Genomic DNA, 18,755 nt, shown 5'->3' with positions numbered 1-18,755 from the left:
GCTGACCCTCAGATGGGGGTGCTGGCGAACCAGGAAACTAGTGGTGGCGGCGATGTGGTAGGTGGTGGCAGGCGGCGATGCAAAGGCTGGCGGCAGGCGATGATGCGGGAGCTGCTGACGAACGGCGATTTGGGGCACGGGTGGCGGACGGCAATACTGCAACTGGCGGTGACTGCTGGGCTTTTTTTGGATGCACAAACTGTAGGGGCGATGGTTATCGGACGGCGCGTTTGGGTTTTCGACGCGGCAGGTGGATGTTTCAAAATAAAACACGGATGTTCGCTTTAACTTTACAATTTATTCACCAACTTTTAAGAGTTTATGCAACTAGGCGGACTACCGATTGCGCGGGATACAAATTGGGGTTTTTTGAGAAAAATTCGCGGATTGCGGCTGGGCGGCACGAGTGTGGAAAAAATTCTGATTCGGACAACGAAATGTCATTCCTTCTTATTCCCTGTCAAAGGGGGCCTGCCTTATCGGCATCAGTGTTACCAACTACTTATATCGCTACTTAAAGTTGTTTAAACATTAGGGGAGTTTTAGACTTCATAAATATTAAGTACAATAATCCAATAATTCAAATAGCGATTTTAAGCTAAGTACGTTATGCAAATAAATGGATATAATAAATATGTTAATATGATGCATGAATGCGTGTGTACAATAAGCATGTAATTTTAATAAACATATGAATAACTAAGTACAACTAATGAGTAAATTTCAAATAGTAGTGCAAATACGTACATGATTAGGAATTCAAATACAATTCAATGGAATGCTAACTTTATAGAGTTTACAGAATTTTGGGTGTCTGACTGGTTAAGCAGTCCTCGCTTAGCCAGATAGTTTTAAAATATTTTAAATAGATTTGGCTCACAAACGCCTCTTTAGACAGTCGGAAATTTTTAGTAAATCTGTAGGCAAATTTCTTAAATATATTTTATGTCAAAATATATTGTAAAGACTACACTTAAACTCTCTTAAACATTTACTACTCCTGGTCAGTTCACTAAACTCTCATCCTCTGACGAATCGTTGAACCCCAGAACTTCGTTGTACTAATTTTTACCACGTTTTTATAAACTTGCTTTCTTTTTTATTTCATTTTAATTTGCACAAATTTACATAAATATGTATAAGCACACTATTTAGTTTGCTCGATTTGAAAACAAAGCTTCTCAGCGGTGAAAATAGCGCTATTGTGAACTTCGCTCGTTTATGTTGTTCACAGTAGCGCTATTCTTCATCGAATGAGCGCCATAATACCAAATCAAAATTCGTTCGATCAGCACTTTCGACCACAGTCGAAGATCGAATGTAACTCATAATAGGGGCCTTAGTTTAAACCACGGTCGTGTACTGAAAAACTGGCCCTAAGAGAGTTTAAGTGTAGTCTTTCGAATATATTTTCACATACAATATATTTAAGAAATTTTGTGATCCAAATCTATTTAAGATATATTAACTATAAACAGGTCCATTCTTTTGTTCTCAGAGATCGTGCCAACAGAGTGTTGGGATTTTCTTTCACAAGTAAAACTAGCCATTCGAGCTTGTGTTTAGTATTTACGACGTTAGAACGGCATGAAATTGATAAAAAATGTTCCAAATAAGTGTCTAGCCACCAAAAAGTAAGAAAACAAATGCAAAATCATAATTTTCTAACACTTCGCTACACCAACGAAAGCAAAATTCGGTTCGACAGAAAATTCGATACTCAACGAAAATGTCGACACGCTTGCATAGTTCATAATACAAATTACACTTTCGATTTTCGATAGCCAGCGAAGATCGAAAATCGAATGCAACTCATAATAAGGGCCACTCTCAGCGCAGTTTTTAAGGAAACAGATCGGAATATGATCAGGTCCACGCCGAAATGACGCTCTTAAGGTTTTTAAATAATATAAAACTTCATCGGAAGAAATTACTGGAATAAAAGCTGAGTTAATCGTACAAAGTTCATACGGATAGTCTCCACTCGTAGAGGAGTCTACCGAATAATTGGACCTAAAGAACTGAGCAAACATGTTAGCAATGAGTTGGCTGTCGCTAGACACAGTATTGCGATAGTGCATAGCGGACGGTAATCCATGTGCCTTACGCTTTGAATTTACGAAACCATAAAATGATTTAGGATTGCGAATTAAATTCTTTTTAATTTTACATAAATATGACTTATAGCATTTCTTATTTAATGCCTCAAAACCGAGTACTTTATGTAATCACCGTGTAAGCCCGTTCTTTTATACAGCGACTTTTTATTTTTCTATTTTTTAAGCTCTTTAGTGAACCATAATTGTGTTGGTTCTTCATGAACAATATTACGTTTTGGTACATACTTTCGACCCTCGACGTCATCTCATCATATTGGCCAAGATAACTTTGGAAGTTCTTTGTTAATTTTTCGGAAATTAGCTTTCGCAAAAACATATCTAGTACTTGAAGTATACAACTTATTATTATGTATTGTCTTTATGATTTCGTAGCTTAACTCAAGAGCGGGATAGTATGCATCCTCTGGCAAAACTAGGGGATCACACCGATTAAGAAAGAACTTCGGAACAACATCAACGTAAACGAGATCCAAGACCTTTCCAAACTTTTTTGGACAAATATTTATATAGCTCAGTCATTTCCTCTATAAATACATTGTAACTATCTCTAGATGAAACTGGTACAACATCGGTGTCAATAATGTTCCATGAAATCTGTGGCAGATTAAAATCAACGCAATCAATCAAAACAATCATAGTGTCGGAAGGCGTAAGCATTTCATTTACGGACTCAAGTAAAGAAACAAGCTGTGTATATACTGATAATGCAGAATTAGGAGGGATATAGCAAAGAGTTAAATAAACATAACTCTTACCAGCCTGTACACGTGCACATTTAAATTCGGTATATTCAATGACAGGCGCACTAATTTCCTCGGATGGTATCGACGAATGCACCGCAAAAAGAACACCAACGCCGATTCTGCCCTCGCGGTCGCTCCTGTATACAGCGTTGCCAGGTTGACGTTTTTAACGTTTTTTGGACGTTTTTTGTATCCTGTTGACGTTTGGACGTTTTTTGTGTAAAAAATTACGTTTTTAAATTTCCCAGTAATTTATCTCTATGCACAATATATTCAATGTATAGCGGTACTATTTGCTTGTAGAGTAACTACTTACGCTCACACTTTCGGCCAATTTGTTACTAAATCTTGTAAGTAGAACAGATTTTGAATTATTTTCTTAATAAAGATATTTATTCTTTGGACACATATGACTTAAATATGATGCAAACCAAGCGTCCGCGCATTTTTTTTTTACTTGGACTAAGAATCCCGCGTTTAGGGCCGTTTGCACCATGTCTAGTTAATTCTAACTCCCAGATAAACATCTTTATCGACGTTATCGACACCCATCATATAACATGTGATCGATAAAGCAGTTAACGTGCTTAACTGAAGGATGTACCTCCAGTTAGCGTTAACTAGACATGGTGCAAACGGCCCTTAAAGGCTGGTTGTGTAAACACTTGAGGTTACAAAGCTTATTACAATGTTTGCAATTGCATACTAAAAGCCAAATCAAGAAGAGCTGACCCATTGCAACACGCACGCTCGCAAAAGCACTATGTTCCTTATTAGCAGAACGTAATTTAGCATGTTCGACAACCGACCACCTAACCAAATGTCAACAAGAAAAAAAATATTAAAGAAAAAACTTGCACGTTATTACCCTGGAATTTAATGGGCTATCAAACTGCATATTCAAAAAAATTCTAAAAAATCTGAATAAAAACTGGAAAATCTAACTAAAACTTTTCAGATTTTTTATAATTTTTGCGCAAAGCTTGAAATGTGGATTTATATTGTGTTAGTTATATAATGAGCTAGGCTTTTATGAAAAATAATAAACATTAAATAAACAAAAGAGAAACAGTTGATTGCAAGCGTATGTATAAAATGATTTTTATATTAACGATCTGAAACCAGTTCACAATAGTGGTATTCACCAACTTGTTGTCAACAGTCATTGCTTGAGCTCGTCTGCTGTTTTGCCAGAGTTCCAGGCCACTTGCTCACTTCGGTGAATACCACTAATGAATTTTGAATGTGCTCTGTCGAAATGGCATTTTAATATACCTTACGTACATATGTACCTTTGCATGCAATACAAGTAATTTTTAGTAAAAAAAACAAAAAAACCTACTTCACTCTCATATAATATATATATATATATATCTCATGATCCACTGATCCTTAACCAGATTAGTATGGGACCACCTTTAAGACACTACCTTTCCGATGCCAAGAGAATTATCGACGTGGTCTAAAGTTATTCGGTAACATACATAAAAAATAAATATTCCGACGAACTGATAACCTCCTCCTAACCTAAGTCGATTAAAAAGTGTACTAAGAACAATTCTGTGTGCATACATGGAAAAGACGTTTTTGGGTAGAGAATGACGTGTTTTCTCACCAAGAGGAATGTTTTCTCATGACGAAAACCTGGTAACACTGCCTGTATGCTTGATATTCATTTGGAAGAATTTTGGAATTAAAAATATGAGGTTTGAGCCATTTTCGGTCAAGGAAATAATATTATAATTGCAGTCAAAAGCTTTTAAATATAAGTCAGTTAGTTTGGTATTGAAACCTCTAACGTTTTAATAGTAAATTCTTAAATTAGACTTGCGAGCTAGGTTTTTGAATCAGAATTAAGATTAGAAATTTTAGCTACGTTGTTCTTACTTTTATAAGGTTTATACTCAAGTTTGCGAACAAACGCCCCGGTCGACCAAAATGAATTATTTAGTAGTGAATCAAAATCTTCGGCAGCTACATCAATTTTAAAAGATGAAATATCGCGATCGTATTTAAAATTAAATTTACGAATAAATACATCTTTAGTTTTAATCTTAGTCGACATGTAGGACTTTATATCATCCGAAGAAGTGTCGTTAGCAAATCTAGAGACAAAGATTGATGCTCTCGGAGGAATTACAACCAAGTTTTTGTGACTTCAGATATACGGGATACCGAGTTATTCGAAGGATCTATGTTAGATACGGCAGCTTTAGATGCCGATGGTAACACTGTTTTATCGACATGGCTTTAGATAACGGAAGCTCCAATGCCTGAGGCCATGGATAAGAAAGATTGATTAGATCTAAGGGCTGAGATGGAGGATTTTTCTGTGTAGATTCAGTGACTATCTTTTTAGGTGGACTAATAACACGCCTACGCTTATTTTCTCAACTTTCCTCGTAGTTTGGAGGGTTGTCGAGGCATGTGAAAGACTTAGGGCCGGTTACTCAATGTCTGGTTAACACTAATCTCCGGTAAAACATCGTTATCGACGTTACCGACTCCATGTTATATGCATGGAGCCGAACACGTCGATAATGATGTTTAAACGGAGATTAGTGTTAACCACATATTGAGTAAACGGCCCTTAAACATTTTTTCATAATGCTTAAATTTTTCAACAAGCGCATCCTTCCCAAGAGATCCTTCCCGATTTCAGAAAAACTATTCTGGACTGTCTAAAGAATTTAAATAAATCGACTTCGGTTGATCGGCATTTTTGACCAACGAAGACCCTTTCCCTCATTGATAGCGTCTAACACCCTCACCTCACCCTCACCGCTCAAACCAGCACATTTTATTTCGCAGAGCCAGCATGACACATAGGCGTCGCTCCTAACGTGACAATTGGCGTAAATACACGACATATTTGAAATGCTATGGATATGTTTGTAGGTTTTTATAAAATATTAGAAGCAAAAAGGCAAACAGTTTTAAAAGCGATTTAGCAAAAGAAAACAATCAGTTGATAAATATTAGCATGAATACCATGTAGCGAACAGTTTTAAATACACTGTATTTTGGCACTTACATAATAAACACAAGCAAACAGCTGTGACAAGGATGAAATAGCAGAAATGACAAACACAGCAAAATAAATGTGCACAAACAAACACAATTGTAATTGTGGATAAACAAAATCACTTCACAACAACAATATAATTATATGAAAGAAAAGACTCGGCACACACAATCAATAATGTTAAATTAAATTGATCAAATTCACTAGAAATTTTGATATTATGCTCAAACTTAAATTGTGCACCAAACGTTTCTCGATACTTTTTACTTTAATCAATGTTAAAACCCTTGCAAAATAAGATATTAGGTGCGTTCATTTAAAACCTTCAGTAAAAACCAACCAACTGCCAAATTTCGGCGAAATGTCATCTGTTCTCTCACAAGAGAAAAATATTCCAAATAGTACGCGAACAGAAAATTTGCAGAAACTTGCAAGTTAGACGAACAGCTGATATAATTTTTGTTTACATTCAAAAGTGTAAAATTTAAAACGTACGAAAAGTCTTCGCAAAGTGTTATACTGGCACAGTTTATTATAATAATAAGTTTATAATAATAATTATAATTAAACAAATAACTACTTATTTCTTACAAGTCTAATTAGTCGCATTTGGTAATTTTTAACTTCCAAACCATCAAATTCAATTTTGTGATTTGCGTAAATGCAACCAGCTGTTTTCCTGTTGGCAAATTGCTGTTGGCAAAAATTTTTCCAGCAGAAACCAGCAGCTTCCCCTCAAAATGAAATGGCACTTTGCTCTCTCAATTTCCCCTACTGTGCAATTTCCCCTACTACGTACGCGAACGCAAAAACTTGTAAGTTTTGGTTAAACATGAACAATTAACAACTACGCGAAACGCAACTATTAAATGAGAGCAAAAACAAACACAACTTCACAGCTTTGACGTTTGCTGATCAAAAATTAGTTTAAATTAGCATTATTTTGATATACTAGGATACATTTTTTGCATGTATTATTTGTTGGAATCTAATCGTAGTAATAAACATTGAACATGCGGAAACTTTGGCCCGTAGTTTTAGTCAGTATTTTTCCATTCTCAGAAACCGATCTGGAAAACAAAGGCCCCTAGTTATAGTCAAAATTAAGTCAACACTAAAGTTAGTTGCAGCTAGTTTTACTGGTACCCCATTGAAAATTATATAAAAAAGCTGCAATTAACTTTAGAGTCGACTTAATTTTGACTATAACTACGGGCCTTTGTTTCCCAAATCCGTGTCTAAGTATGGGAAAATACTGACTATATGTTAATAATTTTGTTAAGAGGCCCAAGTTTCCTTTCCATAGATGTACTGTGAAAAAATTACCGCTCGTTTCGGTGGACACATTTGGATACAGTTTTAGACTTTTAATGGATACTATAAAGGCTAAGGAAGTGGCAACACTGCTCCCAAATCATACCTCAGGGAGCATTCTTTAGTTGCTCGCTTAGGATATCTCGTATTTGACTCCTAAACGAGTAATAAAGGAGTAAAAAACCGATAAATCTCTCTTATTGCTCAGAAATCAGGTCAAGGGGAGTACTCTTTTATTCCTCACATAGTGAGATCTCCCTTCAAGTTCTAGTGGGAAAGAAAACAACAGCAAATATTTCTTATAGAAGCATAAGGGGGACCGTTACATACTTTTCAGATTGCGCAAATTAGTGTCAGCATTTATGTAAGACCCCTAGGTTTAAACATTTCACACCATGTCAGTCCAGAGCTTTTACTGGGTGACAAAGTTGTCAGATGGGCTACGTCACCTTCACAATTTCCCCGCTTGCGTGGATTCCTGAACATGCAAGCATCCTTGACACCCAGGAAATCATATACCAGTTCATACGTATGTGTGCGTGTAGGTGTATATATTTAAAATATGTATATCGTCGTTTAAAGTACAAAACCGCGTATCAAAACCGTGTATGTGAGGTTGCATAAATTATTTTCTAGAGAGTAAAAACACTCATATTTCAAAACGGTTCTCTTTTTTATAAAGCAATTTCATTTCTGGCTAGTATATTTTAGAACGAATGGATAAGGATTGAGCCAAGAGCTTGTGTGTCAAATCCAATTTTTGGCAGCAAATGTAAGTTACGCGGTTTTGCAGAGTGACGATACGCGGTTTTGTACGTTAAACGACGACATGTAGTTATCTTACCGTTTTATTATTATCATGTTTTACTTTCGTATGATTTCTCCGCAATATAATTCTAATATTAAGCAATTATGTTAGAAGTATCATGTATGTTTTACCTGATTTACTATACACATGCGCGTGATTAAAAAGTTAAATTAAAAAATTAGATAAATAGCAAAATCTGTTTAGCTAATTTAAAATGTTCGTTATGGAGCTTTTCATTGCTATCTTATTTACATACTCGAACAGGAGGCTGGCGGGATGCCTCTTATGGGAGCACTCCCTTATTGTTCGTTCGGGAGGAATGTGGGATGTTTTTCTATGTGCACTCCCATGTTGTGTTTTTGGGAGGTTTATGCGATGGTACTATGGGAGTACTCCCGTATCGCTCCCTTAGGAGGTTTGTGGGATGATATTTCTGTGTGTGCTCCCCCGATTGTTCGTTTAGGAGGTAACAGGGATTACTTCCCCTCCTAGGACATACAATGTTAAAGGGAGTATACATAGGGAGCAACACTCTGCGTATTCGTATACTTCCAAGGGAGTACTCACCGAGCGATCGTACGATGCTCCCAAGTTCTACTGGAATGAACTGGTTACTGCATGAAAAACAAACGCACACTGGCTGGTTGCTAGCATCGCAAATGTGCGGTAGCTTCGTACACGCGACTTGTACGTAAGAGCCGAGTGGCTCAATTTGGCTAACGTGTGCACCATTCATTTACATATGTACATATCCACCTTTTTAAAGTAAAGTCATATTAGAAACTTTTTTTTCAATTTTGGGTATCAATTCAAACCAAGCTATTTATTAAAAAAAAACTTTAAAAGCATCATTTTAGGGAATTATGGTTTGAAAATACGCAATCATAACGCACCAGAATGAAGGTATGTTCGGCATCTTTCCTTGACTGCTTTCAGCGTACGTTCATTCACAATGTCCTCCACATTTATTTCGGATTGCAAAAGTCGAAGCTGAAATAAAAAGGAAATTATTTATTAAACTTATTTTATATTAAAAATTTAATGGTATAAATCGCACAAAGAGAAATTTTCGTTTTCATACTTGTATGGAACGTTTTATGGTGCATTAACATGGTATGAATCTGTTCATAAGCCGTATGAATTTTCCTATAAAAGAAGCAATAGCTCTATGAAGAAATAAATGAAAGCGATATATATTTAACAATTTTGACTTATATACTTAGCAAGTATTTTTTAGTAAACAACAAATAAAAAAATTTTTATAATATTTTTATTGAGCTTTGTACAAGCTCAACAAGGAAAACTTGAAAAAGCAACAAAGTCTAAGCGGTAGAAGTTATAGCACTATTTCGGAGATCACCACATCTCCTCATCAGACTTCTTTTTTCTAGACTTCAGCAGGGATCGAACCTGCGAATTCGATGTTCAAAGTCAGAAGCGTTAACCACTGAGCTATGTACATCCCGTAAACTCTTGTTGCTAATTCATTTTCCTTATTCAACCAACTACTATCAAGTGCAGCTGATTTGCCGCTATTTAAACTCGACAGCGTGGTTGTTGTTGTCAATTCTATACATCCATTTGCTTATTTGCTTTTTTGTATAGTTTCAGGCAGGCTCTTCCTAAACTATGTATTTGTCAATGTTATTGTGGCTTGTTAACATTTTTTAATTTTTTTTTTTATTTTTAATATTTTTATTGAGCTTCGTACCACGATTGTTTATTAGGAAAAATTGAAAAAGCAACAAAGTCTTAGCGGTAGAGGTTATAGCACTATTTCGGAGATCACCACATCTCCTCATCAGACTTCTTTTTTCTAGACTTCAGCAGGAATCGAACCTGCGAATTCGGTGTTCAAAGTCAGAAGCGTTAACCACTGAGCTATGTACATCCCGTAAACTCTTGTTGCTAATTCATTTTCCTTATTCAACCAACTACTATCAAGTGCAGCTGATTTGCCTCTATTTAAACTCGACAGCGTGGTTGTTGTTGTTAATTCTATACATCAATTTGCTTATTTGGTTTTTTGTATAGTTTCAGGCAGGCTCTTCCTAAACTATGTATTTGTCAATGTTATTGTGGCTTGTTAACATTTTATTTTTAATATTTTTATTGAGCTTTGTACCACGATTGCTTATTAGGAAAAATTGAAAACGCAACAAAGTCTAAGCGGTAAAAGTTATAGCACTATTTCGGAGATCACCACATCTCCTCAACAGACTTCTCTTTTCTAGACTTCAGCAGGGATCGAACCTGCGTATTCGATGTTCAAAGTCAGAAGCGTTAACCACTGAGCTATGGACATCCCGTAAACTCTTGTTGCTAATTCATTTTCCTTATTGGGATATTGGTTGGGATATTTTTCTTGCTGGCATTTGGTGTCTTGGGTTAATATAAAAGCTATAATGTACATATCCTCCAAACAAATTGCCGGACCATCGAAAAATTGAGTGCTGTGGTCAAGAGAGGATTAGCATTTTTTGCAAAAAAAACCGACTTCAATTCTCATATAAAAAAAAATATATATATATACTAGTGAACCCGCATGACGTCAAAGCGCCAACATTTAATTAAACTTTTTAAACAGGTGAAACCCTATTAAATAACCTCTAAAAATATTCCTAATGATTAATCTAAGCCATTTCTCAGTGGTGCTTTTAAAGTTTATGACATACAACAATACGACACTTACGACACCGTTGTGAATCCCCCAATAATTTCTTGAAACTCTTTCATTTGACATCCATCGCTCATATTTCATATAACGTGGGTATAAAATAGTTCAATTAGACTTCCAAATATTTCCAAACTACTACCTTCTTAAACCTGTTTTATCTGACATCCATATAGCAATACCTTATTCACTTACCACATTCCTTTACATAATTAAAATTGAATATTTTTTTTTTTTTAATGTGGCAACCCTCCTATACGAGTTAAGTTATAAAGCCTTTTCAAACCCATTTCGAATGCTACCCATATTTAATAATTGATTTAACTTATTAATTAATTTGAGCTTAATTTCTTAACAGGTGGCAACTTTTTTCGAAAAAGTTAGACCTTCATGAACATCCACACCCTAAGTCCTTTAATTTAGTACCTCACTTTTGAAAATCGAACGGACGGTGCGGATCTGAGGGCATTGATTAGTAAATAACTTGAGTATAATTATTTAACAGGTGGCAGCCCCTTTCGAAAAAATAAAACCAGTTTGCACATCCACAGGCCAAGCGCTTTAACTTGACACCCCGGACGAACGGTGCAGATCTTTTATGCTGCACAAAAAATGCCTTCGCGTATTATATACATAGATATATCTCATGATCCACTGATCGGATCTTAATCAGATTAGTATGGGACCACCTTTCTACCTTTCCGATGCATCTATCTATCGGTTGACGGTAGTAAAGTTGAGGGTCGGAAAGTTATGCGGTAACATACATATAAAAAAAATATATATATATTCCGACGAACTGATAACCTCCTCCTTTTTTGGAAGTCGGTTAAAAATGCAAATCATCTCTTGCCATGATAGTTCAAAAATTCAAAAGAACACTTTGAAAAACGGTTGCATTCTTTCATTTTAGGTAAAAATTACATAGGAATATATGTGGGTCCAGCCAGACCTATGTGTTACGAATGTGATGTATTAATCAACATCTCTATATATCTAGCTTCATATATATGATACCAACACGATTTTTTACAGATTGGTAATTCACACCACATCTCCTCATCAGACTTCTTTTCTCTAGACTTCAGCAGGGATAGAACCTGCGTATTCGATGTTCAAAGTCAGAAGCGTTAACCACTGAGCTATGTACATCCCGTAAACTCTTGTTGCTAATTCATATTCCTTATTCAACGCACTACTAACAAGTGCAGCTGATTTGCCGCTATTTAAACTCGACAGCGTGGTTGTTGTTGTCAATTCTATACATCCATTTGCTTTTTTGCTTTTTTGTATAGTTTCAGGCAGGCTCTTCCTAAACTATGTATTTGTCAATGTTATTGTGGCTTGTTAACATTTTATTTTTTAATATGTTTATTGAGCTTTGTACCACGATTGTTTATTCGGGGTTAGGTCGCCAAAACGACAGCCCTTGGTCGAGTTATTCCGGTACGTAGAACCGGCTGTCGTGGGAATTCGCGTGTTATCAAAGTCGTCAATTGTCACAGGTATGCACAGTAGGCTGGGTCGATTTTATATGGGGGAAAATAAAAGGCATTTGACCGTATTTTAATAGTAATTTATGATGTCTTAGGTCTAAGCCAATTGTTATTGGCCACGAAAGATTAATTTAAAACTTATCTTTAGCCCGCGCAATTGAATCAAAGTGTATGAATTTTTAAAACTTAACTTTGGCTTGTAATATCTATGGTATGCGTTAATTGTTATAAATAGGACGATATATCAAATTAAGGGTTATTAAATTTAGTATCTCACATTCATTTATCATTTTTCAATAAGTCTACACGGTTTTAAGATATTAAGATAAAACTTACGAAAACTATAATTTTCTTTTATGAATTTTCAAGTCTTCATTACTTCAGCAACCAAGTGAAAAATTCAAAAAAGTGAGACGAGATATATTTCAAACGTTCTAATGTTTTCGTATGTTTATATAATATTAAGTGGGCCTTGGGCCGATTTGGTCAGTTTTCAAGATTGTGGTGAATGAAGTCAAACATGTATTATCAAAGATTACGAATCGTTTGATAAGTTAATAGTAGTTTCAAGTATATAAGTATTTACATACATTAACATAATACAATTAAAGTGAGAAACGCCCATTTTAAGTCCATTTATGCAGCTTTGAAAATTGTTCGCGGTCTCTAATTCTGCCGTTATATGAAAGTAGGGGACGTGCAATAAGTGTTTAGATATACATAAATATTTTAGTTAATTCCATGATGTGAAAAAGTGACTGCAGGTAAATGCAATAGTATTTAACATATCCTTTTGAGGACTCTCCAATTGGACGATAATACTTTGCATTTAGCTTGAAAGTCACTCCCTGACACCCTTTTCTGGAATCCCGCTCTTTCATTTAAAAGTTATTTATACAATTTAAGAGAAATTTTTTTAGAAAAAAGCTGGAGATCCACTAAAATTTTTCCATATAACTTTGGTAAGTGTTGCTCGATCGGTACTTAATAATTACCAAATTGAAGGCGAGACTTAATGTTACCGATTTTTGATAATAATATGATTAAAATCGTTCAGATTATAAACAAATTATTTTAAAATAAAAAAAAATTTTGAACAAAGTTTTTTGTTATTTTCTTATATTTGCAATTTTTATATTGTATGCATAAACATAAGTAAACCAATTAGTGTTTCTAGAGGTTGTGCCTGTTCAGTGTTTCCATACCCATTTGCATAAACAAAATTTTTCCACGATGATGGAAAATAATGGCTTTTCTATTAGAGTTACTGAAATTGTCCCTATATTTGCAAAAATTCGCAAACTATAGCTAATATTAAAAAAAGATTAGAATATTTGGAACCAGCGACATGCCAGCACGCCAGCAATATTAAAGCTGTTCTTTACATCTTTTGACTATAATCCAGTGCAATTATCAAGAGAACAATTCAAATTTTATTGAAAACAGATAATCTTGAGATTAACGATAAGCTAAAGGGCTGCGAGAAATGAAATTTGACTTTATCTTTTGCTTAAACGGATTCATTATCTAATAATATGCACCAAACCATTTTGCCGAACCCAGAATTTTTAACAAGAATTGGTCTTATTCGACTAGTGTGCTGTGGGTCACTTTGCGGTCGATGCGCGGGCTCTTACAACTAAAATAAAATACTAATATTTTGCAGGCTTGTTGTTGACTTCATGATACAATATATTTTCACTATTACCAAGGGATCTGAGAAAAATTAGATTTTCGACCCGCCCTAATGCACAGTCAATACTGACAGGCGAAAAGCTCGTTTTATTTGCCAATTTCGGCGAAAGTTTCTCTAGAGTGAGACAGTTGTTCTTTGTTTACATTTTAATTGTTCCTTTTGACCACCACTGCAATAGACGGGATTTCTTTTAAATAAAATACACCGAAGTGATGGATTACGAAACGCCGGAAAAGTGAGTAATCTTATAATAGGAAAATTTATTTCATTTTATTATGAATTCGTGTAGTAACAGGCGTTGAAAATATGAATGCACTACACAAGAGCAGCTGCAGTTTTGTGAAGGCCCCCCCGAACTGCAAACGTTTAAAAACTGTCTGAAAACTGTTGTCTCGGAGTTCCCTCAGAAGTCTTCTTCTCTTTATAATTTCTTCTTGCTTTACAATAATAGCCGCATACATAATAATTATTTCGATAGTCACCAACGAACTCTCGCAGCGTACAGTCATTTTTTTCGTTCCGCCGTGATATTGAAAGCTTTCTCTCTGCGGTTAATCAACGGTCGCTTTTGTAAAGTTATTTTTTCCTGTTATTTTCGGTCGCTTGTTTGAACTTTTATCCACACACCTGCATATTAGTGAATCTAATTCTTGTCTTTCTTTTTCGCCATGGCCCCCGGGGTGACTAAATTCGGGAACAATAGGTACGCGCTCTTGTCTCCGTCAACTAAACCCAAACGCAAAAAATCTGAAGCTTCTACGTTGGATATATTTCCGGAACGTCCAATCCCCAAAAATGATGACCTCAGGTTCTTGGTTATAAAAGCCCTGGATGAAAAGAAACCCCCATCAACTCTATCCTGTTTTGCTATCTACAAAGGTATTCAAGCAATAAGCAAAGAAGTCAACATCACTGAGCTTCGCGACGGTTCTATGCTGTTACTCGTTAAAAACAAAAAAATCGCCGACAAATTCCTAGCTGCCAAATCGTTGCCTGGTGTTACAGATGTTACAGTCAAATTACATGAATCTCTCAACTCTGTCAAAGGAAAAATATATGATCCTTTCATCTGTCACTTGTCCGAAGAGGAGATTGTGCAAGGACTTAAGGAAAATGACGTTAAATCTGCGTCCAAATTCTCCAAGATCAGCGATGGTTCCCGCAAATACACTGATGCCATTCTACTAACTTTTGATAAATACCACCTCCCAGACAAAATTGAAGTTGCTTGGAGAACTTTATCCGTCCGTCCGTATCATCATGGTTGCCAAAATTGGTAAATTTCTACCAAAAGTGGTAACTTTTAAACGGTTTGGTGACTTGGTAACTTTTATTTCATTTTGGTAACTTTTGCAACTACAGTGAAATCCGCTTAAGCCCCTCCCCCCCTTAAGTACCTAACCCGCTTAAGTAACCAACATTTTTGTACACCGTGAATTTTTTAATATAATCAGAAGAAAATCCCTCTCTTAAGTACCTCCCCGCTTATTTACCCAACCCGCTTAAGTACCTCAATTTTTCGTGCCCCATTTACAATTTTACTTATAATTTTCCCCTTTTAAGGGCTCTTTTAAAATTCCTTAAAATATTTACGTATTTTCAAATTCGGTAAAAAAAAATCTAAAAAATCAACGGTAACTTTTAGCCACTTGAAACTTGCACATTATTGCACTAAAATTGAATAGACTATAAAACTGTATACTCAAAAAACACTTCTTGGAAAAAAGTTTGAAATTATGATGATTTTTTTTAAGTGTTCTACAAAATCTTAAGCTTAGGTTTAGATGGTATTGGTTAGGGAATGAACTGCATTTTGATTGACTGAAAAATCCTAAAAATTAATAAATAAACATAAGTGGCAAACAATGTCAATTTGAATTTCGTATAAAATGATATGTCCAACTTTGACTTTTTAAACAGTTTAATTCTTGTAAAAATGACATACCATTGCACTAAATATTTTTTTTAATAATGTTTTTCTTTACTTGTTTATGTGTTTAAATAATGGTACGATTTTGGTTTTAATCTATGTATACTTTATTAAATGTTGTTATTCAAGTATTTATGTAAGCTAACAAGAAGATGTAACTACATCGATGCGGGTTATTTTAAGTACCCAACCCGCCTAAGTACCTCAAAAAGCTGACATTTTTCGTGAGGTACTTAAGCGGGTTTCACTGTAAATATCTATTTGCATTACTAGAAAGAAATTAATTATGTTTTGCATGTGCGCAATTATAAAAGCCCTTCGAGTTTCAGTGGCAGCACTATTGACACTTCTACAAAATTACTTCGATAAAATTAAAGTCATCTCATATTCGAATACTGGAAATATTTCAATTACAGTGGCAGCACCAAGGGCTGCACTTCTAAAACTCTCGAATTTTTGCGATAAATTTTGAATTCTATCATCTCACATTTTAATAGTGGCCATCTGGCAATTTTCGGTGAAGTCCATAAAACGTTTTGATTATTCCGGCACAAAAAAAAATTTCGCGGGCTTTTTACTAGACCCACCTACCGACATGTACTTCGACCCACTGAATTCAAATCTGAAGTCCGTTTGACACGTACACTAAATTATGAAAGAGCTAGCTAGAAACTAGCAACAAAATTTGCAATTTTCGCAATTTACTCGACATTTTGTACGAGTCAAACGGACGGTTAAAATCACTCGCAACTTTTTTTTGTGTGCCGCTGCCATTATTCCGTGAGTCGCGAATATCGGCACATTCCGAACGAAAAATTACACTGAAATTGGCACAACATCGAAACCGGTTTGTCTCCAAACCAAATTTGACAAGGGTTGATGGAAAATCGCTCCACATCTACATACTCCTACCCTGTCGGAAACACCAACAAAATGAGAATAACGGCACATGCAACAATTAATTGTAAGAAAAATATTTTCTAATAAAAAAAATTATAATTGTCAATAGCATTTTCAATTTTGATAATTTATCGAGATAATAGATTTATTTATACCTCTGTGCTAGAACTGAGAGTTCTTGATAAATAATCAAAAATTGACAAAATATAACAAATATTTATTAAGTCACAGAGACGAACTGTAAGTATATACACATTTGTTGTGAAATATAGAAGTTTTATTCGGTATATTTTTTTCTCAGTGAAGAAGTGAAGATTTTGGTAGTGAAGATTTGGTAACTTTTGGTAACTTTCTTTTCTTAAGAGGTTTTGGCAGAAAAAAATGTTGGCGAGTGGCAACCATGAACCCCATGCGTTGCAAGGTTTGTCAGATTCATGGCCACACCGCAAAAAATTGCCGTAACTCTGCTATTTGTGCCACGTGCAACCTCCCCCCATTCTCCCTCCGAATACACCAGAACTATGTGCGCCAACTGCCTAACAGATCATCCCTCTTTCTCAAACTCATGTCCTAAATTTATTTATTTATTTATTTATTACAGTCATTTGACCTATATACATTCACGTATATACATTTGAATTAGTATTGCAAAATTAATATATAATATAAGTAAAGTTAAAATTAATGCTGAAAATAAGTTAACCTGTTACACTTTTCCTTCTAAGCTATATAATAGTTTATGTATATTTAACTAAGAAAGCTTATTCTCGATGCTGTTGGAATGGACGTGATTCCAAGCAGTACCGCAAATATACCACGTACGATATGCGGTCTAAGAGTGTAATTTGCAGAGCCTCCACAACTGGGTGGTTGGAGAGGACTAGTTTCCAAGCCGCCTCTTATAAAGTTCTCTACCGGCAGGCCATCTGAATGGACGAGATCCAGAATCGCGCTATTTGATCGGACGGAAAGGACTAGTTTCCATGCCGACCTTCTTATTTCATGCATTATGGGTGATCTGAATGGACTAGATCCAGTAATCCAGCTAGTACGGATGGAAAGGACTAGTTTCCATGCCGGACCTTTCTATTCTAATAGCCACTGTTCTACAGTGATCAAGTAGCAGCCTTTTGAAGGTACCAACGTTTTCACATTTTTTTATTTGAGCTGGAAGTTCATTATAACATTCTATTCCCTTATAAAAGATATTCTTATCTGTTGAGATATACATTGTCAAACACAAATTGATAGCATATGGCAACACTTTTCTTCTCATTCCTTTTCTAACTTCTTGTTATATCTTCTCGCATACATACAAGTATATAATTTCAGTACATCATTACCTTAAATAGTTCAGTTAAAACATCCGTTTGTAAGAGCACATTTTTTCTAAAACTAATAAACGTTCTGTAAAAGCAAATCTTGTATCCGTTTGAATCTTGGTATTTTATGTGGTTAAATTAGTCTGCGCGACTACAGAAAACAACAGGTTATTAGCCCAAGAAGCTTCAACGAAAAAAAAAAAAAAAAAAAGAGAAATTTAGCCACTTAAGAATAACAACAGCAGCCATAGCCGTCTTGTTATAGCGTATTGGTCGAGCATTCATCATGGATTCATTCGGCGACAGAAAAGACGAGAACAATTTCACCGGCCACATTTTAAGAAATTCTTCTAATTATCGGTTATGGAAATTCCAAGTTATAGCGTATATGAAATCACGTGCATTAACTGATAATATTGAAGGAAGAGCGCCAACCGCAACTGCAACTCAAGAAGAGAAAAATAATTTTGATCGGAACGAGGGGAAAGCCATGAATGCAATTATCCAGTCGTTGGATACTGAGCATGGAAATCTTGTTTTAACATGTAAAACTTCTAAGGAAATGATGGAAAAGCTCCGAAGCATTTATGAAAAGAACTCCGACATCCGTGCAATGACTTTATACGAAGAATTTTTCACAGTGAAAATGCGAGATGATGAATCGGTGGCAAGCTATGTGGCTAGAGTAAATCAACTGGCGTCAGAAATTGAACAGCAAAATGAAAAA

At 35.3% G+C, this 18,755-nt stretch overlaps 1 protein-coding gene across 1 annotated transcript in view; it reads right to left on the bottom strand.

Moving 5' to 3' along the window:
• Positions 1-8,903: 8,903 nt before the first annotated feature.
• LOC118749208 (coiled-coil domain-containing protein 58) overlaps positions 8,904-18,755 on the bottom strand; it is a gene marked incomplete at its 3' end in the record, with an annotated part of 43,540 nt that continues 33,688 nt past the window's right edge. Inside the window, 1 exon segment of the mRNA XM_036483993.1 lies at positions 8,904-9,000. Coding sequence (XP_036339886.1) covers positions 8,904-9,000 — 97 coding nt within the window.

This window comes from Rhagoletis pomonella, unplaced genomic scaffold, assembly GCF_013731165.1.
Source record: "Rhagoletis pomonella isolate Grant_MI unplaced genomic scaffold, Rhpom_1.0 Rhpom_scaffold_00014, whole genome shotgun sequence".
Classification (NCBI taxonomy): domain Eukaryota; kingdom Metazoa; phylum Arthropoda; class Insecta; order Diptera; family Tephritidae; genus Rhagoletis; species Rhagoletis pomonella.
The sequence above is the reverse complement of the archived record's forward strand: the minus strand, read 5'-3'. Positions and strand labels throughout refer to the sequence as shown.